The sequence below is a fragment of the Sorex fumeus genome, unplaced genomic scaffold (genome assembly GCF_029834395.1).
Source record: "Sorex fumeus unplaced genomic scaffold, SorFum_2.1 ptg000125l, whole genome shotgun sequence".
NCBI classification, from domain to species: Eukaryota; Metazoa; Chordata; class Mammalia; order Eulipotyphla; family Soricidae; genus Sorex; species Sorex fumeus.
Window position 1 is genome coordinate 2499044 of NW_026606182.1, and position 22762 is coordinate 2521805.

The 22762-nt window shown below is 59.8% G+C and overlaps 2 protein-coding genes across 2 annotated transcripts; both read left to right on the plus strand.

The window, feature by feature from the left end:
• Positions 1 to 5754: 5754 nt before the first annotated feature.
• LOC130044922 (histone H1.0) lies at positions 5755 to 7062 on the plus strand. The gene has a single exon (XM_056137596.1). It carries the CDS (start codon positions 6238 to 6240, stop codon positions 6823 to 6825), a length of 588 nt encoding a protein of 195 aa, XP_055993571.1. The 5' UTR covers positions 5755 to 6237; the 3' UTR covers positions 6826 to 7062.
• Positions 7063 to 8570: 1508 nt separating this feature from the next.
• Positions 8571 to 19055, plus strand: GCAT (glycine C-acetyltransferase). The gene is made up of 9 exons (XM_056137580.1): positions 8571 to 8795; positions 10204 to 10334; positions 12529 to 12630; positions 16719 to 16865; positions 17231 to 17385; positions 17496 to 17578; positions 18270 to 18441; positions 18600 to 18721; positions 18904 to 19055. The coding sequence occupies exons 1-9, from the start codon at positions 8600 to 8602 to the stop codon at positions 19053 to 19055; spliced, it is 1260 nt and encodes a 419-aa protein (XP_055993555.1). The 5' UTR covers positions 8571 to 8599.
• The last annotated feature ends 3707 nt before the right edge of the window (positions 19056 to 22762 follow it).

Below are 22762 nucleotides of genomic sequence, written 5' to 3' on the forward strand. Positions count from 1 at the left end.
TGACTGTTGGGCACATGCCGGGCAGTGCTCCGGGGTTCCTGTCTGCAAAGCTTGAGCCCCAGGGGCTGGAGAGATAGCACAGTGGGTAGGGCGTTTGGCTTGCACGCGGCCGACCCAAGTTCGATTCCCAGCATCCCATAGGGTTCCCTGAGCACCGCCAGGAGTAACTCTTGAGTGCAGAGCCAGGAGGAACCCCTGTGCATCGCTGGGTATGACCCCCCCCCAAAAAAAGAAAGCTTGAACCCCAGCCTTTTTTGCTTGTTTGTTTGTTCTTGGTCACACCTGGCAGTGTTCAGGGGTTACTCCTGGCTCTGCACTCAGGAACCACTCCTGGGGGCCTTGGGGGAACCACAGGGGTAGTCCGCGTGCAAGGCGAGCACCCTCCCTGCAGTCCTATGGCTCTTGCCCCTCTTTCTGAAGCCAAATCAGTGTAGAAATATGGAGACTGGGAGCGGTGCTTTTGCATTTGCTTTGTTTGTCTGAAGCCCCGGGTTCCAGAAAGAGGTCAGAGAGAGATTCCAGGGGAAAGGCACTTGCTTTGCATGCGGCTGACCCGAGCTTGATCCCCAGCACCACGGAGGGGCTCTGTGAGCACTGTCAGGAGTGATCCCTGAGCACCGCCAAAATCAGGAAGAACGAAGTGTCTAAAGTCCAAAAGTCAATTTCTGGTTGGTTTTTATTTGTTTGTTTTCCTTTTGAGTCACACCTAGCGATGCTCAGGGGTCACTCCTGGCTCTGCACTCAGGAATTAGTCCTTATGGTGCTTGGGGGACCATAAGGGATGCCAAGGATCAAACCCTGGTCAGCCTCTTGCAAGGCAAACGCCTTCTCCGCCTGATTGCCGCTCCGGCCCCCAAAGTCAATTTCTACAATCCCCCATTCCCGCTTCCCAGAAAGGACCTGTCAGGAATAAAGTGGGCGTGCACAACCACTGGCCCCGCAGGGCCGACAGCTGCCCACCGCTTGGGCATCCTGCACCCTTCTGCGTCCTCCTCAGCTCAGTGTCTCCCTCTGGAGGCCTTTTCCAGAACTGTCGGAGAACCCAATAACTGGCTCCTTCACTGACCACTCCACTTCCACAGGGGCCCTTTTTATTAGTTCGCTAGTTTGTTTGGGGGCTACACCCGGTGAGGTCAGGGGCTCCTCCTGGCTCTGCACTCAAGGGTCATTTCTGGCCGTGCTTGGGACCACGTGGGACGCCAAGGGTCCAACGCTGTGGTATCTCTTCCACCCCTGAACCAGATCCCATGAGCCCTCCCTGCAGTTCTGTCGCTCTGCCCCCAGATCCCGTATTTTGTGCCCTGCTGGGACAGAGGAGACCCGCAAGCGTCAGGGACCCAAGACAGGGCCTCCACGTTCACGCCCCTGCCCCCTGCTCGGGTCTCTCAGTGGGATGGTCACAGTCCCTCCTAGCCGCTCTCAGCGGGTTGACAGTGACTAAGGGACCCTCTCAGGCTTCTCTGTCACTCCAGGTAGAAGACACAGTTCCCACAACCCCCCATGTGACGTGCCTCCTTTGACATCCCCTTTTATTTCATTTTTATTTTAGGGGCAGACACTCATCAGCGGTGCTCAGGGTTTACTACTGGCTCTGTTGTCAGGGGTGTCTGGAGACCCCATGCGGTGCCGGGTGTCAAGTTACTCCTGGCTTTTCACTCAGGAATTACTCCTGGCGGTGCTGGGGGGGGTGGGACTCTATGGGATGCTGGGAATCGAACCCGGGTCAGTCGCATGCAAGGCAAACGCCCTCCCTGCTGTGCTATCGCTCCAGCCCCCCCTTGAGGTAAACTTTTATTTATTTTATTTTACTTTTTGCTTTTTGAGTCACACCCAGCAATGCTCAGGGGTTACTCCTGGCTTTTCACTCAGGAATTACTCCTGGCAGTGCTCGGGGGACCCTATGGGATGCTGGGAATCGAACCCGGGTCAGTCGCGTGCAAGGCAAACGCCCTCCCTGCTGTGCTATCGCTCCAGCCCCCCCTTGAGGTAAACTTTTATTTATTTTATTTTACTTTTTGCTTTTTGAGTCACACCCAGCAATGCTCAGGGGTTACTCCTGGCTTTTCACTCAGGAATTACTCCTGGCGGTGCTCGGGGGACCCTATGGGATGCTGGGAATCGAACCTGGGTCGGCTGCGTGCAAGGCAAACACCCTCCCCGCTGTGCTATCCCTCTAGCCCCGAGCTGGCTGTCTTGGAGGCCTGGCAGGGGCTTCCACTGGCCCTTCCCTCCTTCATGTTTCTGCTCAAATATCAGCATCTTTTCCCGTTCTCTCTCCCTTTGGTTTTGGGGCCACATCTGGTGAAGTTCAGGGCTCACTCCTGGCACTCCACTCAGGAGTCTCTCCTGGCAGTGCTCAGGGGACCACAGGGGATGCCGGGTATCGAACCCCTGCCAGCCACGTGCAAAGCACACATCGTACCTGCAACACTATCTCTCCAGCCCAAACGTCAGCATCGTAAGAAGCCTTCTCTGGGACCAGAGCGCCTGTCTGCGCTCCTGGCGGTGCTTGGGTGGACCACATGGGATGCTGGGATCGAACCCGGGTCAACCACGTGCAAGGCCAGCGCTGTACTATCTCTTCCGACCCATGAACTCGATCCCATGAGCCCTCCCCGCTGTCCTGTCATTCTGGTCCCCAGCTCCGTCTTCGGTGCTCCACTGGGACAGAGGACAAGTGTCAGGGATGTGTCAGGGACCAAAGTATCTGTCAGCTCTGCGTCACAGCCCCTCCCCCTTCCTGCCTCTGCATTGGCGCTCTCCTGCCTCCTCATCCCCTTCTTTACCGGCTCCTGCATCTGCCTTCCGGGATGCCAGGTGCCTGCACGCTGCACCCAAGGGCAGCAAGGTCGGCCTGGTCCACAGCCAGGCACACCAAGGGCAGCGCTGTGCTCCCACAGCCCAGGCTGCACCAGGGCGCCCAAAAACTCGCTTCAGAATGAGCCAAGTTGGACGAGCATTGAGTCACTTATTAGAAAAAAAAAAAGAACAAAAAAAAAAACAGAGAAAAGAGAAAAAAGTGACCATGGGCTTTTTCAAGGGATTCACACTTTTCCATAGAGGATTTCGCGACCCAACAGACCCTAAGGGCGAATAACGAGCAGGGAGGCCTAGGGCGCCCCCCACCCCCCACCCGGGGCGAGGGGCCAGGCCGGGGCTGGTCCCTCCCGTGGCGGCGGCGGCGCCCGGGGTGGGGGGCGCGGAGCGGGGTTGGCGCCCGGGACTACATTTCCCAGGAGTTGCCCGCGGCTGCAGGTCCCGGGATTGATTTTAAAGGGCCCGCCTGAAAGGACCCGGGGAGCCCCGAAACCCTCTCTGCGCCCCGCGGGGCTGCCGGGCGGGCTGGGCCAAGCCCCCAGCTCCTGCAGTGTGGCCGAGGCGAGGCGAAGCCAGTTCTGGGGGCGCCCTTCCCTCCCTCTGCACCCCCCTCGGCCCCGGACTCTGCGCCCAACTCCTGGGGACCCCCTTCCCGGCTTCTCCTCTTTTTCCCCCCCAGACCCCCAAGCCGAGGGACGCACAGTGGACGCCCCCGCGGGCGGGACCCCAGCTGTCCGCCGGCGGGGAGCCCCGGGACCCCGCGGCGACCCCTCCTTTTCTGGCTTCAGTTCCGGGAGGGAATTTACAGGTCGCTGGGGTGGGCGGGGACACGGGATGTGCGCAGCGACAACAGGCAGTGGGGGGGCTTGGGAGGGTCCCCCCGGAGATGAGCCTCACCGTGCGCTGCCCCCGCCCACCCCCATCAGTCCCGCAAGGGTCTCGGGGCCGCCCCGGTAAACTGGGGTGGGGGGGTGATGATGGGGGGGCGGGGCGCACGGCGTGGGCCGCCTCCCCAAGGCTGGAAGCGCAGAGGGGTCCCGAAAGGGGTCAGGAGACACCTGGCCGAGTGTCCTGCGCCGCGGTGCTAGAGCGATGTCACCTCCCCGCCTTTGCACCCAGCCAGCGCTTCGACGGGGTGGGGGCGTGGGGTGGGGGGGACACGCGTCCCCGCGAGCCGAGGGTGGCTACCGGGATGCCTGATGCGAGCTCGGCCCGACCGACCCACCGGTTCCCTGTTTGTTTCCGAATCAGGAAACTTCGGGGTAAATTGACATCATCATTCAAATAAGTACCTTGACCTTTTGAACCAACCTGGCCCTTTATCGCGGTCCCGGTCCCCTCCCAGCCGGGCCGCGGAGATAAGGGGGTGGGGTGGGGTGGGGGTGGGGGGCAGAGGTGCCCCTCGCCAGCCCGGGGCACCCTCCTTCCTTCCAGATCACTTGGATGAGTCCACCCCTCAGTGTTGGGGGCACCCACTGAGCTGCCTCGGCCCCGGATGCCCAAGTCCCACTAGAATCTTCCAGCCAGCCGACCCTCCCACCCCCATCCTGACCTGCCACCCCTCACCCCGTCCCCTTCCCCACAAACCAGCGTCTGCAAAAGAGCTCCGGGACCAGCCCGGGGTCTCGGTTCCCTTTTTGCCCAGCTCGGAAGCCCCCCCAACTCCCGGGCATTGTTTAAGTGAGTTGTGCGCCCCAGGAGCGCAGCGCGTGGGTGGGTGGGTGGGTGGCGTGGTCGGGGGCGCGGGGCTGCGCGTCCCAGAGTTTGCACCCAGGGCCCCTGGCCCCCCTGCACGTGAGCAGGTCAGTGGCAGAGCAGGTCGGTGCCAGGCACTTGGGGGGTCCCTTTGCCATCTCCTGGGGCGCAGCCCGCCAGGCTCAGCCTCGTGCGTGCTCCAGTACCTGCCAGACAGCCCCGGAACGTTGCACATTTCAACAAAGACACCGCCTCCTCCAGCAAAATGGCGGTGGTGGTCCCGGCACGGCGCCCCCGAACAGTTCCCCAGCCACCAGGCGGGACCCCGGGAGCGGCAGCTCCCCCTCCCCCCGGGCCCCCCAGAACCCCGTTTCCCCAAGCACACAGGGCGCTCAGGACTTCTCCTCCCAGGGGCCCCCAGGTTAGGCTTGGCAGAGCCTTTGGGGGCTGTGCGACCCCTTTGTGGCCGGCCCCCTCCCCCCAGGGCTTCCGGGGAGCCTGGAGAGGGGGGGCCCGGGCACCCCCCCAGGCTGGACCTCAGGGGCGCGGGCGGCGAGCCCTCTCTCTGACACCCCCAAACTTCCAGGCGGTGGCAGGCGGATAAAAGGGAGTCCCAGCTAGGGTGTATGGGAGATGGAGGGGTCTCTGGAGAGCGGGGGGGACCCGGGAGGGCCCCCTCGGCCTCGCTCAGGGACCCCGCGGGGTATGGGGGTCCGGCCTCGAGGGAGGGGCCCGGAGCAGAGGCCAGGGGCGCGCAGGGGGAGAGCCCGCAGAGGCGGGGGGCAGGGACAAAGTTTGTCCAACTCTTGCAGGGAAAGTTTGCTCGGGGGGGCCCCGCGGACAGAGAGGGCGGTGGAGGCGCGAGGGTCCCGGTGGCGGGGGGACCCCCGCGAGGTGACCGGCCCCCGGGGGAGCGACCCCTCCCCCCTGTCCCGGCTCGGCCCGGCTGGGAGTCGCCCGGCTCGGGGCGGCGTGTGTTAGTTGGGGCCGCTTTCGGGTGGCTCTGCCGGCCGGGGGGACCCCGCAGCGGGCCGGGGGCGGGATGCCCGGGAGCCCCAGGGGGGGGCTTCGCCACGCGGGGTCCCCCGCGCGGGGGGCCCCCGGCCCGGCCGCGCCAGCCCCCCGCAAAGGGGAAATGTGCCGGCGCCCCGGCGCTGCTCGGCGCCGTTTGGGGCGCGTGGCGGGCGCCGGGAGCGGCCCCGGGGCCGGCGGGGCGCGCGGCGGGGCAGCCCGGGGATCCGGGCAGCGACCCCGGGCGGCGGCGGGGGGCCCCGGGCCCCGGGCCGCGGGGAAAGGGCGCATTTGCTCGGCGGAAGAAACACAGATGGCGGCGGCGCGGCGCCATTCCGGGCCGGGAGCAGGCAGCCAGCAGCCCTGTCCTCACCGCGGTCCGCCCGGCGCCGCTAAATACCCGGATGCGCCCGCCCGAGCGCCAGACGCGGCGCCGGGCAGCGGGAGGCGGAGCAGCGCGCCGCGCGCCGGGACCCAGCGAGCCCCGCGTCGCCCTCGCACCCGCGCCGGGGCCCCGGGCATCCAGGCATCCAGGCGTCCAGCTCGGCGCGGGCCTCCGGGGGGCTTGCCCGAGCCGCCAGCCCGCCCCGGGCGCGCGATCCCGCTCGGACCCCCGGCCCAGGGGCCGGTCCCGGTCCTCCCCACCGCCTCCCCAGCCCTCGGCCAGGCAGGCGCGTCTCCCCGCGCGCGCGCGCGCGTCTCCCCGCTGGCAGCATGACCGAGAACTCCACGGCCACCCCGGCCGCCAAGCCCAAGCGGGCCAAGGCCGCCAGGAAGTCCACCGACCACCCCAAGTACTCGGACATGATCGTGGCCGCCATCCAGGCCGAGAAGAACCGCGCCGGCTCCTCGCGCCAGTCCATCCAGAAGTACGTCAAGAGCCACTACAAGGTGGGCGAGAACGCCGACTCGCAGATCAAGCTGTCCATCAAGCGCCTGGTCACCACGGGCATCCTCAAGCAGACCAAGGGGGTCGGGGCCTCGGGCTCCTTCCGCCTGGCCAAGGGCGACGAGCCCAAGCGCTCCGTGGCCTTCAAGAAGACCAAGAAGGAGGGCAAGAAGGCGCCCACCCCCAAGAAGGCGGCCGCCAAGCCCAAGAAGGCGGCCGCCAAGACCCCCGGCAAGAAGCCCAAGGCGACCCCCGTGAAGAAGGCCAAGAAGAAGCCGGCCGCCACGCCCAAGAAAGCCAAAAAGCCCAAGACTGTCAAAGCCAAGCCCGTGCGGGCATCCAAGCCCAAGAAGGCCAAGTCGGGGAAGCCCAAAGCCAAGTCCAGCGCCAAGCGGGCCAGCAAGAAGAAGTGACAGCGACGTGTCCCCCGCGCGCGTGGACCCTGCTGCCCGCCTCCTAGTTTTCTGTAAATACTTTCTCCTCCTTTCTTCTCGCTCCCCCCCGCCCGTCTCCCCGCCCCTCGCCCCTTTTCTCTCGTCTGACTTGGGAGGAGAACGGGGGGTTCCCAGGACCCCGCTTCCAGCCGGCGTGCAAGAATTCTCAGCCCCGTCCTGATGGGAACTGCTTGGGGTTCATTTGTTATTACTCTACACGGGGAGGTGGGGGGGTGCTTTTTCGGGGGGATGGGGGTGCGCTGGAGAGGGGAGGGATGGGGATGGGGAGGGGAGGGGAGGGGCGGGGAGAGGGATTGGGAAGATCAGGACCGTGAAGGCCAGCGAGCCAGCTCGCAGCTGAGCACCCCTGGGGGGAGGTTTCTGAAGCTTGGCAGGAGGAAGGTGGAAAAAAACCCTCTCCCGACAGACCTCCGCCTCCCGGGGCTGAGCAGTCGGGGGTCCTAACCCATTTCCTCCGCCCCCCGCTTCTCGCCTATTGTCCGGGAGAAAGGGAGGGGGCTCTGGTTAGAGAAGCGGAGACTTGGAAATGAACCCTCGGGGGTCCTTTGCGAGTCGCGAAAGTGGTCGGTCTCCCCTTCAAGGGGAGCGGAAACTTTGGGAGGCGGGTGGGGGAGTCAGTCAAGTGCCTCAGCGTGCCCTGTTGAAACGTGGGTTTTTTCCACACAATTGGACTGGAATCCTGGGAGGGAGGGCTTTTTGAAATTTCCTTCTTTCTCTCCTTTCCCCCCTCCCCCCGGGTTTTGGTTCCTCCTGTACTTAGAAGTGGCTTTGTCTGGTGATCTGGTGGGATTCCAGTCCCACCAGCGACCACTGACCTCCTTCCGGGGATTGCTTTTTGCTTTTTCTTTTTTTTGCCCAAGTAGTTGTAGGTGGGGGAGGGGAGTGGGCGGGGAGTGGACGGTAAGATGGACCGCAGTCGATTTGGAATTGCTAAGTAGTTTTGCAGAGCTAAACGTTGTGTGTATTTGTTTGTGTATGTGTATATGTACATATACATAGCTAGGGCTAGTTTTTACGTTTTACACCCGGGAGCTGGAGAAAAAAAACCTGTACAGTCGCCTCTCTCTTATTTTTAATAAAATAGGAGGACAACGCGCTTATCCGCGCGTCCCACCTACCCTCCCCCCCCATTTTTTTTAAAACCAGTGTTACTTGTGTCGGAAAGAATTTGCCGTCTTTGTCCTTTTAAAACTTTAAAATAAAATCGAGAAAGGAAGAATCCTGAGCGGTGGTTTCTTTTTCCTCACTCGGAAGACCGGGAGAAGTCGGAGGAATTAGACGGGACTCAATGGGGGTAATTTGGGGGCCGGGGGTGTGCCTGGGAATGGGGAGGGCTCCGCACAGCCCACGCAGCCTGCAATCAAGCCAAGGGGTACAGCGCAAGCAGATCCCGCCTCTCGGTTCCTGCCTTTGGGGTGCAGGAGAGCACTTCCGTCCGAGAAGTGGGTGTGTAGGCTGGAGAGAAATGGGGAGGGGTCCGGGGGGCGGGGCCCACTGCGCCGCCCGATCGCCACGCCTCCCGCGGCGGGGAGCGCCGGGGTCTCGATTCGCAAATCAATCCTCAAGAAGTCTCCGCCACCGCGCCGGGCCCCGCCCACCCGCACCGGGCCCGCCCCCTACCGAAATCTGCCCTTCCGATTGGCCGCCGGGGCCCGGCCCCCGCCCACGTGACGGGGCGTGGCCTCCGCGTGGCCGGCGCCAGCCCCGCCGGCGCGCCGAGCGAGTGGGAGCGATGTGGGCTGCGCGCATCTTCCGAGCTCCCCGCGCCGGGGCCCCCCACGGCCGGCGCGCGCAGTCGGCGCTGGCCCAGCTGCGATGCCTCCTGGAGGGAGAGTTGGAAAGTATCCGCGGGGCCGGCACCTGGAAGAGCGAGCGGGTCATCACGTCGCCCCAGGGGCCGAGTATCCACGTGGAGGGCGTCTCTGGAGGTAACCGCCCTCCCGGGGGGTCGTCGAGGCCCGCGAAGCCTTCGCCGCCGGGCCGAGGTTGGGCGCTGGGCGCAGAGGACCGCGGCTGCACACGTGGCCCCTGGCCCCTTTCCTATCTATCTATCTATCCCGCAGACCTAACCCCCCCCTTCCATCGGGCTGCCTAAAACCAACTCCAACCTGGTTAAACCCGTTTCCGCGGAGGGAGAGGATTGGCCCTTCAGCACTTTTGGCGTCGCGGGCGGGGTTGAATCCAGACCTCACCCCGAGAGTGTGAGAAAACAGGAGAGAACCCAGCTGGCGCCCCCCCCAACCTTACCCCTCCCGGAGTGGGCACGGGAAGGCGGCCGCTGGGAACCTCAAGTTTGCTCAGGCCTCTAGGTACACGTGGACTTTTGCAAAGTTCTTTGTTTTGCTTTTTGGGTCACGCTCAGCGATGCTCAGGGGTTCCTCCTGGCTCTGTGCGCAGGAATTACTCCTGGCGGTGCTCGGGGGACCATATGGGATACCCGGGATCAAACCCAGGTCGACTGCGTGCAAGGAAATTGCCTTTCCCGCTGTACTATCAATCTGGTCCCTTGTGCAAAGTTCTAAACGAACCTGGGAATGACTAATCTCACCTGTAAGGGCTGAAACAGAAGCTCAGACATGTGCAGGGCTGTGGTTGGAGCCATTGGTATATGGGAGGAGAAAGGCCAGAGGGCAATCCACGGCCAGGTCACCTGGAGAAGAACCTGAGGATGCCCGGTGGGGGGCCGCTGCCTCACCTGGGCAGTGCAGGCCGAGTGAGTGATGGTTACAGAGGCCCACAAACCTGCCGTCTGCCCAGGTAAGCAGTGGAGGTGCTGGGGAACCCAGACTTTCCTGGAGAAGCTTCTTGGAGCAGGTCAGATGAAGAAATCAGAGAATCCAGGATTCCTGCCTTTGTCTTGCCGGGTTGATCAGTTCATGTTAGGCTGCATAGGCCCTCAGCGGGGACACTCAATGATGGCTGGGTTGGACAGCTGCCTGGAAGGTGCTATTCTTTTTTTTTTTTTTGTCTTTTTGAGTCACACCTGGGAATGCACAGGGGTTTCTCCTGGCTCATGCACTCAGGAATTACTCCTAGCGGTGCTCGGGGAACCATATGGGATGCTGGGAATCGAACCCGGATCGGCCGCGTGCAAGGCAAACACCCCCCCTGCTGTGCTATCGCTCCCACCCCCTGGAAGGTGCTATTCTGAACCAATTTAAGCTTCTGTTGGGGTGGCTCTTGGGTTCAGCCCCTCTCAGGGGCCCCCAGGACCCCATCCTGGCATCGGCCCACAGCAGAATGGGCTCTGGGGGGAGAGGGGACTTTTCCTCTGACGTGGCAGCCTCAGGGACTCGCCCCCCTGAGCCGCAGTGCCCGCCTTCTCCTTCCTCACAGGGATCCTTAACTTCTGTGCCAACAACTACTTGGGCCTGAGCAGCCACCCGGAGGTGATCCAGGCTGGGCTGCGCGCCCTGGAGGAGTTCGGAGCTGGCCTGAGCTCTGTCCGGTTCATCTGCGGGACGCAGGTACCCAGGGCTGCGAGGGAGTGGCGTGGGCCCCGGAGCTCAGCTTCCCACGATCACCCGGGATGGGGGAGCCGGCTTGGTTCGCGCTGTGTCCCCAGAAAGGCTGGCCTCGGGCTGTGCGGTCTGGGATTAGACACGACCTCGCGTTCCTTACACGCGTGTGTACGCACACATGTGCCCAAAAGTGGCTCACGCCTGCCCCAGGGACAGGTGGGATAAAGGCAAGGGCCAGACATGAGGGTTCTGGAGCCATGCTGCCTTTCACTGCCTCGTCACCATGGGCTAGTGTGACTATGACACTGAACTGAATTACGCCGGAGGGCTGGAGCAATAACATAGCGGGTAGGGCGTTTGCCTTGCACGCGGCCGACCCGGGTTCGATTCCCAGCATCCCATATGGTCCCCTGAGCACTGCCAGGGGTAATTCCTGAGTGTAGAGCCAGGAGAAACCCCGTGCATCGCCGGGTGTGACCCAAAAAGCAAAAAAAAAAAAAAAAAAAAAAAAAAGAATTATGCCAGAAACACAAGACTTTTTGTTTTGTTTTGCTTTTTTTTTTTAGTCACACCCAGCGATACTCAGGGGTTAGTCCTGGCTCTGCTCTCAGGAATTACTCCTATTACTCCTGGCTGTGCTTGGGGGACCATATGAGATGCCGGGGATTGAACCTGGGTTGACCGTGTGCAAGGCAAACGCTCTACCCCCTGTACTACGCTCTGTGCCCCGGAAACACAAGGCTTAAACAAGCTTTCTTTCCAATGTACTCTCTTTTTATTGCGGGGGGGAGGGATGGGTATACCCAGTGATGCAGGACTTGGGGTTAACTCAGATGTCACTCCTAGCAGTGCTCAGCTGACAATATGATGCCAGGGATCCAAGTTGGGCCTCTTGCATGCAAGGAATCCTCTCCAGCCAGTTGAGTTATCTCTCTGGGTCAACTTTGCAATTGTTAATTTTGCAATTATTTATTGGGGTGGGGGGGTTAAACTTTACTCTGCCGTGTTTGTTTTTTTTTTTCTTTTTGGGTCATACCTGGCGATGCACTGGGGTTTCTCCTGCCTCTGCGCTCAGGAATTACCCCTGGCGGTGCTCAGGGGGCCATATGGGATGCTGGGAATCGAACCCGGGCTGGCCACGTGCAAGGCAAACGCCCTCCCTGCTGTACTATCGCTCCAGCCCCCCCTGCCGTGCTCTTGGAGTGACCCTTGGCAGTGTGAGGGAGTAAACTGGTTCTTTTGTTTGGGTTGGGGGGAGAGGATTTGAGGGGGGCTACTCAACAGTGCTCAGGACTTACTCCTAGCTCTGTGCTCAGGGGTCACTCCTGGCAGGGACCAGGAAACGATGCGGTGCCGGAGGTGGAACTTGGGTTGACGCATGCAAGGCAAACACCCTTATCCACTGTCCTATCACTCCAGCCACATATATTAGTTTTGGGGTGGGGCCACACCCAGCAGTGCTCAGAACTTACTCCTGGCTCTGTGCTCAGGGATCACTCCTGGTGGTTGTCAGGGGACCCTGTGGGGTGCCGACGATCAAACCCAGGTTGGCCGTGTGCACGACAACGCCCTCCTTGCTGTTCTATTGCTTCTTTTACGTTTTTGGTGTGTTTTGGTGTTGGGCCGTACCCAGCCACTTCTGACTCTGGGCCCAGGGACTTCAGTCCATACTCAGAGGACCGTATGTCATGCTGGCGTTCCAACCTCCATAAGCCACAAATCTAGCAAGCATGGTGGGACGGGAGGAGTGGACCGAGAGATCTTGTGGGGGTCAAAGCACTCACTCCCGGGGCTGGAGCAATAGCACAGCGGGTAGGGCGTTTGCCTTGCACGCGGTCGACCTGGGTTCGATTCCCAGCCTCCCATATGGTCTTCCGGGCATCGCCAGGAGTAATTCCTGAGTGCATGAGCCAGGAGTAGCCCCTGTGCATTGCCAGGTGTGACCCAAAAGAAAAGAGAAGAAAAAAAAAGCCCTCACCCGGAGTGTGGCCAGCCCCGTTCCATCCCTGGCACCGTGTGGTCCTCTGAGCACAGAGCCAGGAGCAGCCCCTGAGCAAAGGGGGAATAAACCAGGCTGGGACAACGAGGCTGGCTAGGGGCCTTCTGCGCTGGCTGTGATTGGGCCCGCTAAGCTTCTGTCCCAAGAATGGGACCCGCTCGTCCCCTGGACCACGCAGGCCTGACTCCCCTCTGCCCCCAGAGCATCCACAAAGACCTGGAGAGCAAGATCGCGCGCTTCCACCAGCGGGAGGATGCCATCCTCTACCCCAGCTGCTTCGACGCCAACGCCGGCCTCTTTGAGGTATACGCGGGCATGGACGGGGGGGAGGGGCTGCTCGTGGGAGGCTTGGGAGGAGCAACCGAGAACCTGGCAGTGCCATCCGTCAAGGTGGGCCAGGGCTCGATTCTTCTGGAAGTCCAGAAGGAAAATCTTGGGCTGCCTGGCGGGGCCACTCCCAGCAACTGGAAGGTGTGAGTTCAAAGTGTGGGCATCGGGGGCCTTGAGGCGTGTCCCCACCCCCGCTGGCCGATGGTGATGGACACGTGAAAGAGAGAACGGGCGCCAGGCTGGTTGGTGATCTGTCGCCGTTTATTCCAGACTCACTGGGCCCCTCTTGCGGGGTCTCCCCTGCTTCTATCCTCTCTCCAAGTTATAGAGAGCTCATCAAGGGTTGGGGGTAGCAATTACACATGGGTGTGGTTGCACTGAACGCAGGCAGAGAGAGAGAGAGAGAGAGAGAGAGAGAGAGAGAGAGAGAGAGAGAGAGAGAGAGAGCTTGCAAAAACACATCATCCCTTCCTCGCGCAAGTGTATTTTTAATTTTTTTTTGGCTTTTTGGGTCACACCCAGCGATGCACAGGGGTTACTCCTGGCTCTGCACTCAGGAATTACTCCTGGCGGTGCTCAGGGGACCATATGGATATGGGATGCTGGGAATCGAACCCGGGTTGGCCACGTGCCTGGCAAACGCCCTACCCGCTGTGCTATCGCTCCAGCCCCTGTTTTTTACAAATTATAGATTAGGGGCTGGAGTGATAGCACAGAGGGTAGGGCGTTTGCCTTGCATGCGGCGGAATCGGTTTGATTCCCGGCATCCCATATGGTCCCCCAAGCACTGCCAGGACTAATTACTGAGTGCAGACCTTGGAGTAACCCCTGAGCATCGCCAGGTGTGACCCAAAAAAGAAAACAATATATAGATTATCTATTTTAGTGGGATAAAGTTTTCTTTTTACAAAAATGTCTTACAATATTTTGCTTTTATGCGATCATTATCATTTTATCATTATCACTATCATCCCATTGTTCATCAATTTGCTCGAGCGGGCGCCAGTAATGTCACCATCCGTCCCTGTCATGTGCTAGTGTAGCCCAATGGCATACTGGGGGCTCTTTCAGGGACAGGGGAATGAGGACCATCATTGTTACTGTTTTTGGCATATCAAGTATGCCATGGATAGCTTGCCAGGCTCTGCCGTGCGGGTGGGATACTCTTGGTAGCTTGCCAGGCTCTTCAAGAGGGATGGAGGCTTGTGGGGCGGCCTCTAATCACCTTTACAGGTGTTCCCAGTCAGACATATATGCGGGCAGGATATTCTCGGTAGCCTGCCGGGTTCTCTGAGAGTGAGAACTGGACAATAAGAGGTCATGCGGCCGCATTTGCTTCCAGGAGCTTGGTTTTATAGTCTCTGGATCTTGGCCGTTGATAGGATTATACGGTGGGGGCAGTTGGTGGGTGTAACTGCCCAGCTACTGGAAGATGGGGGATCTGGGTGGAGGCGGCCCAGTCCTGATCCGAGCAGGCTTGGAGATCTCAGCCCCGGGTCCCGCACACCTGGGTTCCTCTACCGGTTCCTTCATGCCTGAGGCTCCTCCGAGCATGTGGAGAGTGGTCTTAAGCCTGGCTGTGGCTGGTTCTGGAGGTCTTCAGCTGCCCAGGCTCTGCTCGGGACGGGAAGGAAACTCAACCCGCCCCCCTCCAAGGGGCCCAGTGAGGACAGCCAGGCGCAGGGGCAGGAGACTCCTGTGTCACATAGGTACTGAGTAAGTTCCTTTGTTTTGAGTTTTAAGGCTCAGCTTTTCCGCAAAATAAAGAATGTGGCCATAGAACGCATAACCGGTCACCCGTATAGAACAGTATTTATTGTTTCAATAATTTGAAGCTTTCTGAATGGTTGGGTTCAGGCCTGATGTAACCCGTGGAGGTGTGACAGATCTCGTGGCATTTGGTTTCTTCTTCTCTGCAGGCTTTTATGCAATGTCTATTATAAATCTTCCCCTTTATTTTCTGAAACAATTTGTGATAGCTTTATCTCTTCTTTGTGAATCTAGCTAAGGGTTTGTCGATATTATTTTTTCTTTCAAAGAACAAGCTTGTTTTCATTAATCTTTTGTATTGCTCTCTTAATTTTTGTTATTTATTTCTACTCATTTTAATTTTTTCTTCCTTCTACTTAAGAGTTTCTCTTTATTTTTTTCAAGTGTCTTTTTATTTGAAGTTGTTGTTTTTTTGTTTTTTGGGGTTTTTTTGTTTGTTTGTTTTTTGGGTCACACCTGGCAATGCACGGGGGTTACTCCTGGCTCTGCACTCAGTAATTATTCCTGGCGGTTCTCGGGGGACCATATGGAATGCTGGGAATCGAACCTGCGTCGACCACGTGCAAGGCAAACGCCCTACCCGCTGTGCTATCGCTCCAGCCCCTATATTTGAAGTTATATTGCTTATTTGATCCTTATTTGACATTAGATTACTTATTTGATCCTTTTGGATTAATTATTTTAAAATTTCATCATGGAGGCCTTTATTGCTATGAATTTACTTTTTAGTATTACATTTTCTATGTCCATAGGTTCTGGGAGAGTAAAACTTTCATTTTGAAGAAGACTTCCTCTTATCTGAGCTGGAGCGATAGCACAGCGGGTAGGGTGTTTGCCTTGCACGCGGCCGACCCGGGTTCGATTCCTCTGTCCCTCTCGGAGAGCCCGGCAAGCTACTGAGAGTTTCCCACCCTCATGGCAGAGCCTGGCAAGCTCCCTGTGGAGTATTCGATATGCCAAACACAGTAACAAGTCTCACAATGGAGACGTTACTGGTGCCCGCTCGAGCAAATTGATGAACAAGGGGAGGACAGTGGTAAAATGCTACAGTGGTTGTACGAGCCACAGATAGTCAAGCTCTTCCTTCAGGGGAAGCTCTTACAGGACAGAACCTCACCCTACTGGAAGATCTGCCCAAGGCGGAATTCCATCTAAAGGCGTATTTCTCCTTTCCTTAGTCCAAAGCTACTTAAACAGTCATCTTAAATTTACTTCTAGGGGCTGGAGCGATAGCACAGCGGGTAGGGCATTTGCTTTGCACGCGGTCAACCCAGGTTCGGTGCCCAGCATCCCATATGGTCCCTTAAGCACCGCCAGGAGTAATTTCTGAATGCAGAGCCAGGAGGAACCCCTGAGTATCGCTGGGTGTGACCCAAAAAGCCAAAAAAAAAAAAAATTCTAAACCTTTCTAGTCATTTTGTATGGACACAATAAGAGATATGTTAAGCTTGGTGGCTCTCCCAGAGACATCTCTCTTTATATCCCAGAATACTGCCTCAGGCCAGGTTAGTCTTTCCTAACCTCAGCAGGGTCCTTGTCCAGTTACTTCTTTGGGGGTCATGGCAGTGTTTGTCCATAACCATGCTCTTAACTTATTACATGTTTTATGGTGCTTGGCCCGACCCTTTTTGATGCCAGAGTAGCTCACGGCTTGCCCTGGGTCCATCCAACTCCCTCATCGGGACCCTGCTTTTCAGGTGTTAGAAACTTAAGGCAACTGAGGCTTACGTTGAGTAAATATGACAGATGCCCAGGTGTAAATATATTCAGAGTCAGTTAACTCCCGAGTTACAAAAGCATAGCATCAACTTCCTGTGTCTATACAACAAGCACATTCCTCTAAATAAAGCAAAGGGCATGCAGGAAAGAGAAAAGCAATATTTCGCTAGCATATACAAAATCCAGAATCCTCAGAAGAATCTGACCTTGCTTATTCCCAGGGTCTGATTTGTGGATATCTTGATTAACAGGGAGGGGAAGCAGAGCACAAAGAAGTTAAACACAGGGATGGGAGTGCGGGGAGCACTGTGATGGGTGTAACTCAGACCTAAGCTGTGGTTTGGGGGGGCGGGGACAAACCAGTGTTATCCCACAGAAGGGGCCAGGCACTCACCAAGCTGGTGTGTCCCCCAGCCCTGGGGCTCTGGAGACCCCCATTAACGCAGCAGTGGGCTCCTTCCCTCCCTGCTGGAGACACCCCCTGGCTGCCACGTGCATTTTCATGGTGAACCCATCGAGGAACGGGGGACCCCAAGGTGGATAGTTGGCGGGATCCTACCCACCTCTCCCAGGCCCTGCTGACCCCGGAGGACGCTGTGCTGTCGGATGAGCTGAACCACGCGTCCATCATTGACGGCATCCGGCTGTGCAAGGCCCACAAGCTCCGCTATCGCCACCTGGACATGGCCGACCTGGAGGCCAAGCTGCAGGAGACCCAGGTGGGACAAGGGCCAGGTTTCCTCCAGCCCCTCCTTGTTGTCCAGAGGCCAGCTGCCCGCCCCTGGGCCAGAAAGGGCCAGGAAGCCCTTGAGTTGACCCGGTGTTGATTCCCTGGGTGCTGCTGGGTGGCAGCTTGGGTGGGAGGAGCCAGAGCGGAACTGGCCCTGCCCACAAACCCCTGGGTGGGGGAGACCACGTGGCAGGACCTCCCTAGAAAGGGGAGCAGGGTTCCGCTCCCGTGTCCCACCTCCACGCCATGCATGTGTGCTCCTAAAGCTCTGGGCAGTGCAATAGGAGGAGGGTTAGGCCCCCCCAGCCACTGTCCCCACCCAGCACCCCCTCCCCCGTTGGCGTCTTTCTGCAGAAACACCGGCTGCGCCTGGTGGCCACGGACGGCGCCTTTTCCATGGACGGTGACGTCGCGCCCCTGCAGGAGATCTGCCGCCTGGCCTCCCGCTACGGCGCCCTGGTCTTTGTGGACGAGTGCCACGCCACTGGCTTCCTGGGGGCCACAGGACGGTGGGCGCACACGGCTCCAAGGCCTCGGGCTGGGCGGGAACAGGGAGGACCGTGCCCATGGCCGGGCGGGCGTGTGCAGGCCGCGGTGGCAGCAACCTCTGATTTTGCAGGGGCACGGATGAGCTGCTGGGTGTGAGGGACCAGGTCACCATCATCAACTCCACGCTGGGCAAGGCCCTGGGGGGAGCATCAGGTGTGCAAGATCTAGAGCCCCGCCCACCTCTCCTTCACCAGGCCCCGCCCCTCCAAAACCCCGCCCCTTGCTTGATGCCCCGCCCCCTCGAGGTTTTTTGCATGCGGGACACGCCCCGTCCCCACGGGCCCTGCCCCTCCCAAACCCCGCCCCTTGTTTGATGCCCCACGCCCCTTGAGGTCTTTTGCATGCAGGACACGCCCCTCCCCACAGGCCCTGCCCTTCCCAAACCCAGCCCCTTGCTTGATGCCCCGCCCCTCTCAAGGTCTTTTGCATGCAGAACACGCCCCTTCCCCACGGGCCCTGCCCCTCCCAAACCCCGCCCCTTGTTTGATGCCCCACACCCCTTGAGGTCTTTTGCATGCAGGACACGCCCCTCCCCACAGGCCCTGCCCTTCCCAAACCCAGCCCCTTGCTTGATGCCCCGCCCCTCTCAAGGTCTTTTGCATGCAGAACACGCCCCTTCCCCACAGGCCCTGCCCCTCCAAAACCCAGCCCCTTGCTTGATGCCCCACCCTGCACGCAAGCCCCGCCCCCTCAAGGTTTTCCGTGCGGGACACGCCCCTTCCCCATAGGCCCCGCCCTGTTCCCCCCCTTCCTGCGGGTAGGAGTCTGGGGGTACGGGGCTTGCTCCCCGCAGGGGCTCGGGAGGCCTCTGACCACCATCCTCCCGGACCTCTGCCCTCCGCAGGGGGCTACACGACGGGGCCTGCGCCGCTGGTGGCCCTGCTCCGGCAGCGCGCCCGGCCCTACCTGTTCTCCAACAGCCTGCCCCCCGCCGTGGTGGGCTGCGCCTCCAAGGCCCTGGACCTGCTCATGGAGAGTAACAGCATCGTCCAGTCCATGGCGGCCAAGACCCAGCGGTGCGCACCCGGGTGGGGGCGCCCAGACCTGGGGTGCCGCGCCCCCCTCCTCCCCGCCTCGCTGCATCTCCATCAAGTTCCCCCCAACTCTGCCGGAGGGCATGCCCCTGGGAGGGTGGTGGGGTGGGGACCCGCCTGACACTGCCCGGTGCTCGCAGGTTCCGCAGCAAGATGGAAGCGGCCGGCTTCACCATCTCGGGAGCCAATCACCCCATCTGCCCCGTGATGCTGGGGGACGCGCGGCTGGCCTCCCGCATGGCAGACGACATGCTGAAGAGAGGTGAGGACCGCGGGACCCCTCGGCTGGCACGCCCCCTGCCCCGCCCCCACCCCCACTCCAACCCTCTGCCTGAGCTGGGAAGATGCTGAGGAGGCTGTCCCGCGTCTGAGACCCCGCAAAGGGCCTCAGGGGAGGAGGGACCGAAGCTCATGCCCCCCGCTCAGCCGTCTGTCCCCTCCCAGGCATCTTCGTCATCGGGTTCAGCTACCCCGTGGTCCCCAAGGGCAAAGCGCGCATCCGGGTGCAGATATCCGCCGTGCACAGCGAGGACGACATCGACCGCTGCGTGGACGCCTTCGTGGAGGTGGGGCGGCTGCACGGGGCGCTGCCCTGAGCCCCGGCGCTGCCCACGTGACCCCGGGGCTGGCCCTGACCAGGTCCTGAGTGGCGGGTTGGGGTCTGGCGTGAAGCAAGAGCGTGGAAACTGCCTGATGCCTTTCGTGTACTTTCTTCCCTCCGGGCCCTGGACTAGTCGAGCACTCCGGCTGGAGTCTCTCCCACTCTCCCACGCCCCAGGCTCTGATGTGACCCAGGCAGCAGGGGAGACAGGAAGGGGGGCCCCACCCAGTGGAGTTGGGTCCGTGCTATGGAGGGTGGGCAAGCACCCATCCTCAGATCCAGACTACACCGCCCAGCCCCCAGCTCTCCACCCAAAGGGGCTCTTCCCAGCTGCCCAGATAACAAAGGGGGCACAGGAAACCCACGTTGGGGCTGGAGCAATAGCACAGCGGGGGGAGGGGGGCTTGCCTTGCATACAGCCAGCCCGGGTTCAATCCCCAGCATCCCATATGGTCCTCTGAGCACCGCCAGGAGTAGCCCCCGTGCATTGCTGGGTGTGACCACCCCCCCCCTCAAAAAAAAAGGGCAGGAAAAAAAAACATCGGGGAGTGGAGGCTGAGGAGTCAGGCCCCCAGCAAACCGCGGCATAGGTGAGAGAGCTGGATGGGCCAAGTACCTTTGTGGAGGAGACCTGGGTTGATTCTCAGCAACATGAAGCCCTCCCAGGTGCTGGACTGGCACTGCCAAGTGTCTCAAGACTCGGAAAAGAGTGTGGGTTGAGGCTGCAGTGATAGTACAGTGGGGAGGGCATTTTTCTTATGCGTGGCTGACCTAGGTTCAATTCTTGGCATCCCATATGGGCCCTGGAGCACCAGCAAGAGTGATTCTTGAGCACAATGTCAGGAGTGTCAACCTTCACGGTGTCTCCAAAAAGCAGAGAGAGAGAGAGAGAGAGAGAGAGAGAGAGAGAGAGAGAATGTGTTTCACGGGCTGGAGAAATAGTTCAGCGATGTTTGGAACATAGCTGGCTCCAGACAGCTACAAGGCTGCCTTTCACACAGCTGACCCAGATTTGATCCCCGGAACTTGATAGTCTCCTGAGCCCTGCCAGCTATAGCCCACAAATTAAAAAAAAAAAAAAAACCGGACAGAGACCCTCAGATATAGAACCCTGTTTTTTTTATTTTGCCTTTTTGGGTCACACCCAGTAATGCTTAGGGGTCACTCCTGGCTCTGCACTCAGGAATTACTCCCGGCGGTGCTTGGGGGACCATATGGGACGCTGGGGATCGAACCCAGGTTGGCTGCATGCAAGGCAAACGCCCTACCCACTGTGCTATCACTCCAGCCCCCTGTGTTCATTTTTAGGGATGCTCAGGGTTGCTCCTGGCTCTGCTCTCAGGAATCACTCCTGACAGTGCTTGGGGGACCATATGGGATGCGGGGGATTGAACGGTGTGCAAGGCAAACGCCCTACATGATTTACTATCACTCCAGCCCCTGCAACCCTGTGTCCTAAATTCAGTTTGACCCTGACTAAGGCTTAGGCAGGTCCCACCCACTGCATGCTTCTTTTTACCCCACCCTATATCAAGAGTGAATTTTTATGAGGGGGGGCACACCTGGTGATGCTCAACGGTTACTCCTGGCTCTGCACTCTGGAATTATTCCTGCCGGTACTCGAGGGATGATACGGGATGCTGGGGATAGAACCACGTCAGCCACATGCGAGGCGAACATTCTCTCCCCTGGTCCTATTGGCCTGCCCCAAGAGTGGACAATTACTAATAGTTACTCCCCACTTGACCCCAGAGCACTCAGAACCGTGTCATCAAGCGATTTCACTGGTGTTTGTGTCGCCGCATGTACTCAGACAAATCTAGGTGGGCTGGCCCCTACACACCTACACACCCGGGTCCTGTGGCAAAACCTAGTGGAACCACAACGAGGTCTGTCTTGAACCACTCGAAGCAGCAGGACCGGGTGGGGACCGGTCCTTCTCCCTTGTGGTCTCGTGATCAGCCACCAGGGGGCGCAGCGAACTCAGGCTCCCGGAGCACTGATGCGTGGTTTGGTCCCACACTAGCCCCACGCCCCCTACACCACTGGAGGTGCTGAACCCCTTCCCCACACTGAGCCTTTGGAACACCTGGCGGGGATGGGGGCGGTAGGTGCTGAGCAGGACAGCACCTCATCACGCTTGTCAGCTTTGCTGGGTGCTATAGGGAGGGCAGGAAGGTTCTTCATTAACAGGAGAGGCATTTGGGGCTGGAGAGAGCACAGTGGGTAGGGCATTTGCTTTGCACTCGGTCAACCCGGGTTCAATTCCCAGCATCCCATAGGGTCCCCTGAGCACTGCCAGGGGTGATTCCTGAGTGCAGAGCAGGAGTAACCCCTGTGCATCGCCAGGTGTGACCCAAAAAAGAAAAAAGAGAGAGGGGGCTGCCACACTCCCAGTCCTTTGTGAGCCTGGGCAGTGGGTGAACTGGCCTGGCCCTGTGACTTTTCTGGAGTCCTGGGAGTCGCAGCCCGTCTTCCCGAGGACCCGAGGTCAGGATTCGCGTGTTGGGGGCTGCCGTAGCCACGGGAGCTTTTGTGTGCCACCTTGCATGCTGGGCTTGTGAAACCAGGCGCACAGCTGCTGCTGGGCACAAGCCCCAATGCCCGCCTAGGACCTAGCCAGCAGCTTAACCAGTGCATCTATCCAGGTCTGCAGGTCAGATCAAGCCACTGTCGCATGGCAGAGGCAGTGTGGCACACCCAGCAGCCGCAGAGCACGGGCCCTGGGTCACCTGGTGTGGTGAAACGGGAAGGAGACAGGAAAGCAGGTGATGGATGCAGAGTGCCTGTCGCATTCTGCAGTTCATCGGCGTTGCGCCCCCTACTGGGCAGTTCAGGAAGTGACACTGCCCTCGCTGCTCTCTGTGCAGGCGCCGGGCTGGTGGCACAGGGCACCGAGCTGCAGCCACCTTTATCCAGAAGGGGTGGCAGAAAGGGCCCCGGAGGAGGAGCTGGGGTGTTTGTCACTTCATGCTGCCTGCTGACAGTCAAAGAGCCATGGCCGCGGGAGGGCGGGAGGACAAGGAGGAGGTGGTGATGTACGTGTGTTGGGTCTCATTGTCACCTGACTCTGTCCCCTGGTCCCTTCTCCCCCCCCAACGAGTATGTCCATGGTTCAGCTTGGCTCTGCTGGGCCCACACCCTCAAGCAGCCCTGCCTTGGCCAGGACAGTATTCATCGTTTGGGGCTTACAAAGGAAGGGGCGGGGGGCAGTTGGTCAAGGACGCAGAGTGGGACTGGAGCAATAGGACATTGGGGAGGGCGCTGGCCCACCCAGGTTTGATCCTCAGCACCCCACCTGGTCCCGCGAGCACCACCAGGGGCGATGCCTGAGTGCAGAGCCAGGAGTAAGCACTGAACATCGCTCCATGTGGCCCAAATATTGGAACAAAAGGATTTCAGGGAATTTTTTTAAGAATCAGACCACAATTGTGTGTGTGGACTTCTTGGAGTCTAACACATTGCGGGGTGCGGGGGCTGTCCGAATCCCCAAACATCACACTGAGCTAGAATTCCCCCTGCCTGGTTCGGCCCCCCTGAATGTCCTCACGTGAATTCAGCTGAGAGCTTGGCAGTTAGGTCCCAGCTGGAGGTAGGAGCCCTAATATCGCAGCCATGTCCTCCCCAGATGCAGGGAGACCACGGCAGGGGGACGTCAGGCTCTGGAGTGACCCACTGTGAGGCCAGGGCAGGGCCTCCTCA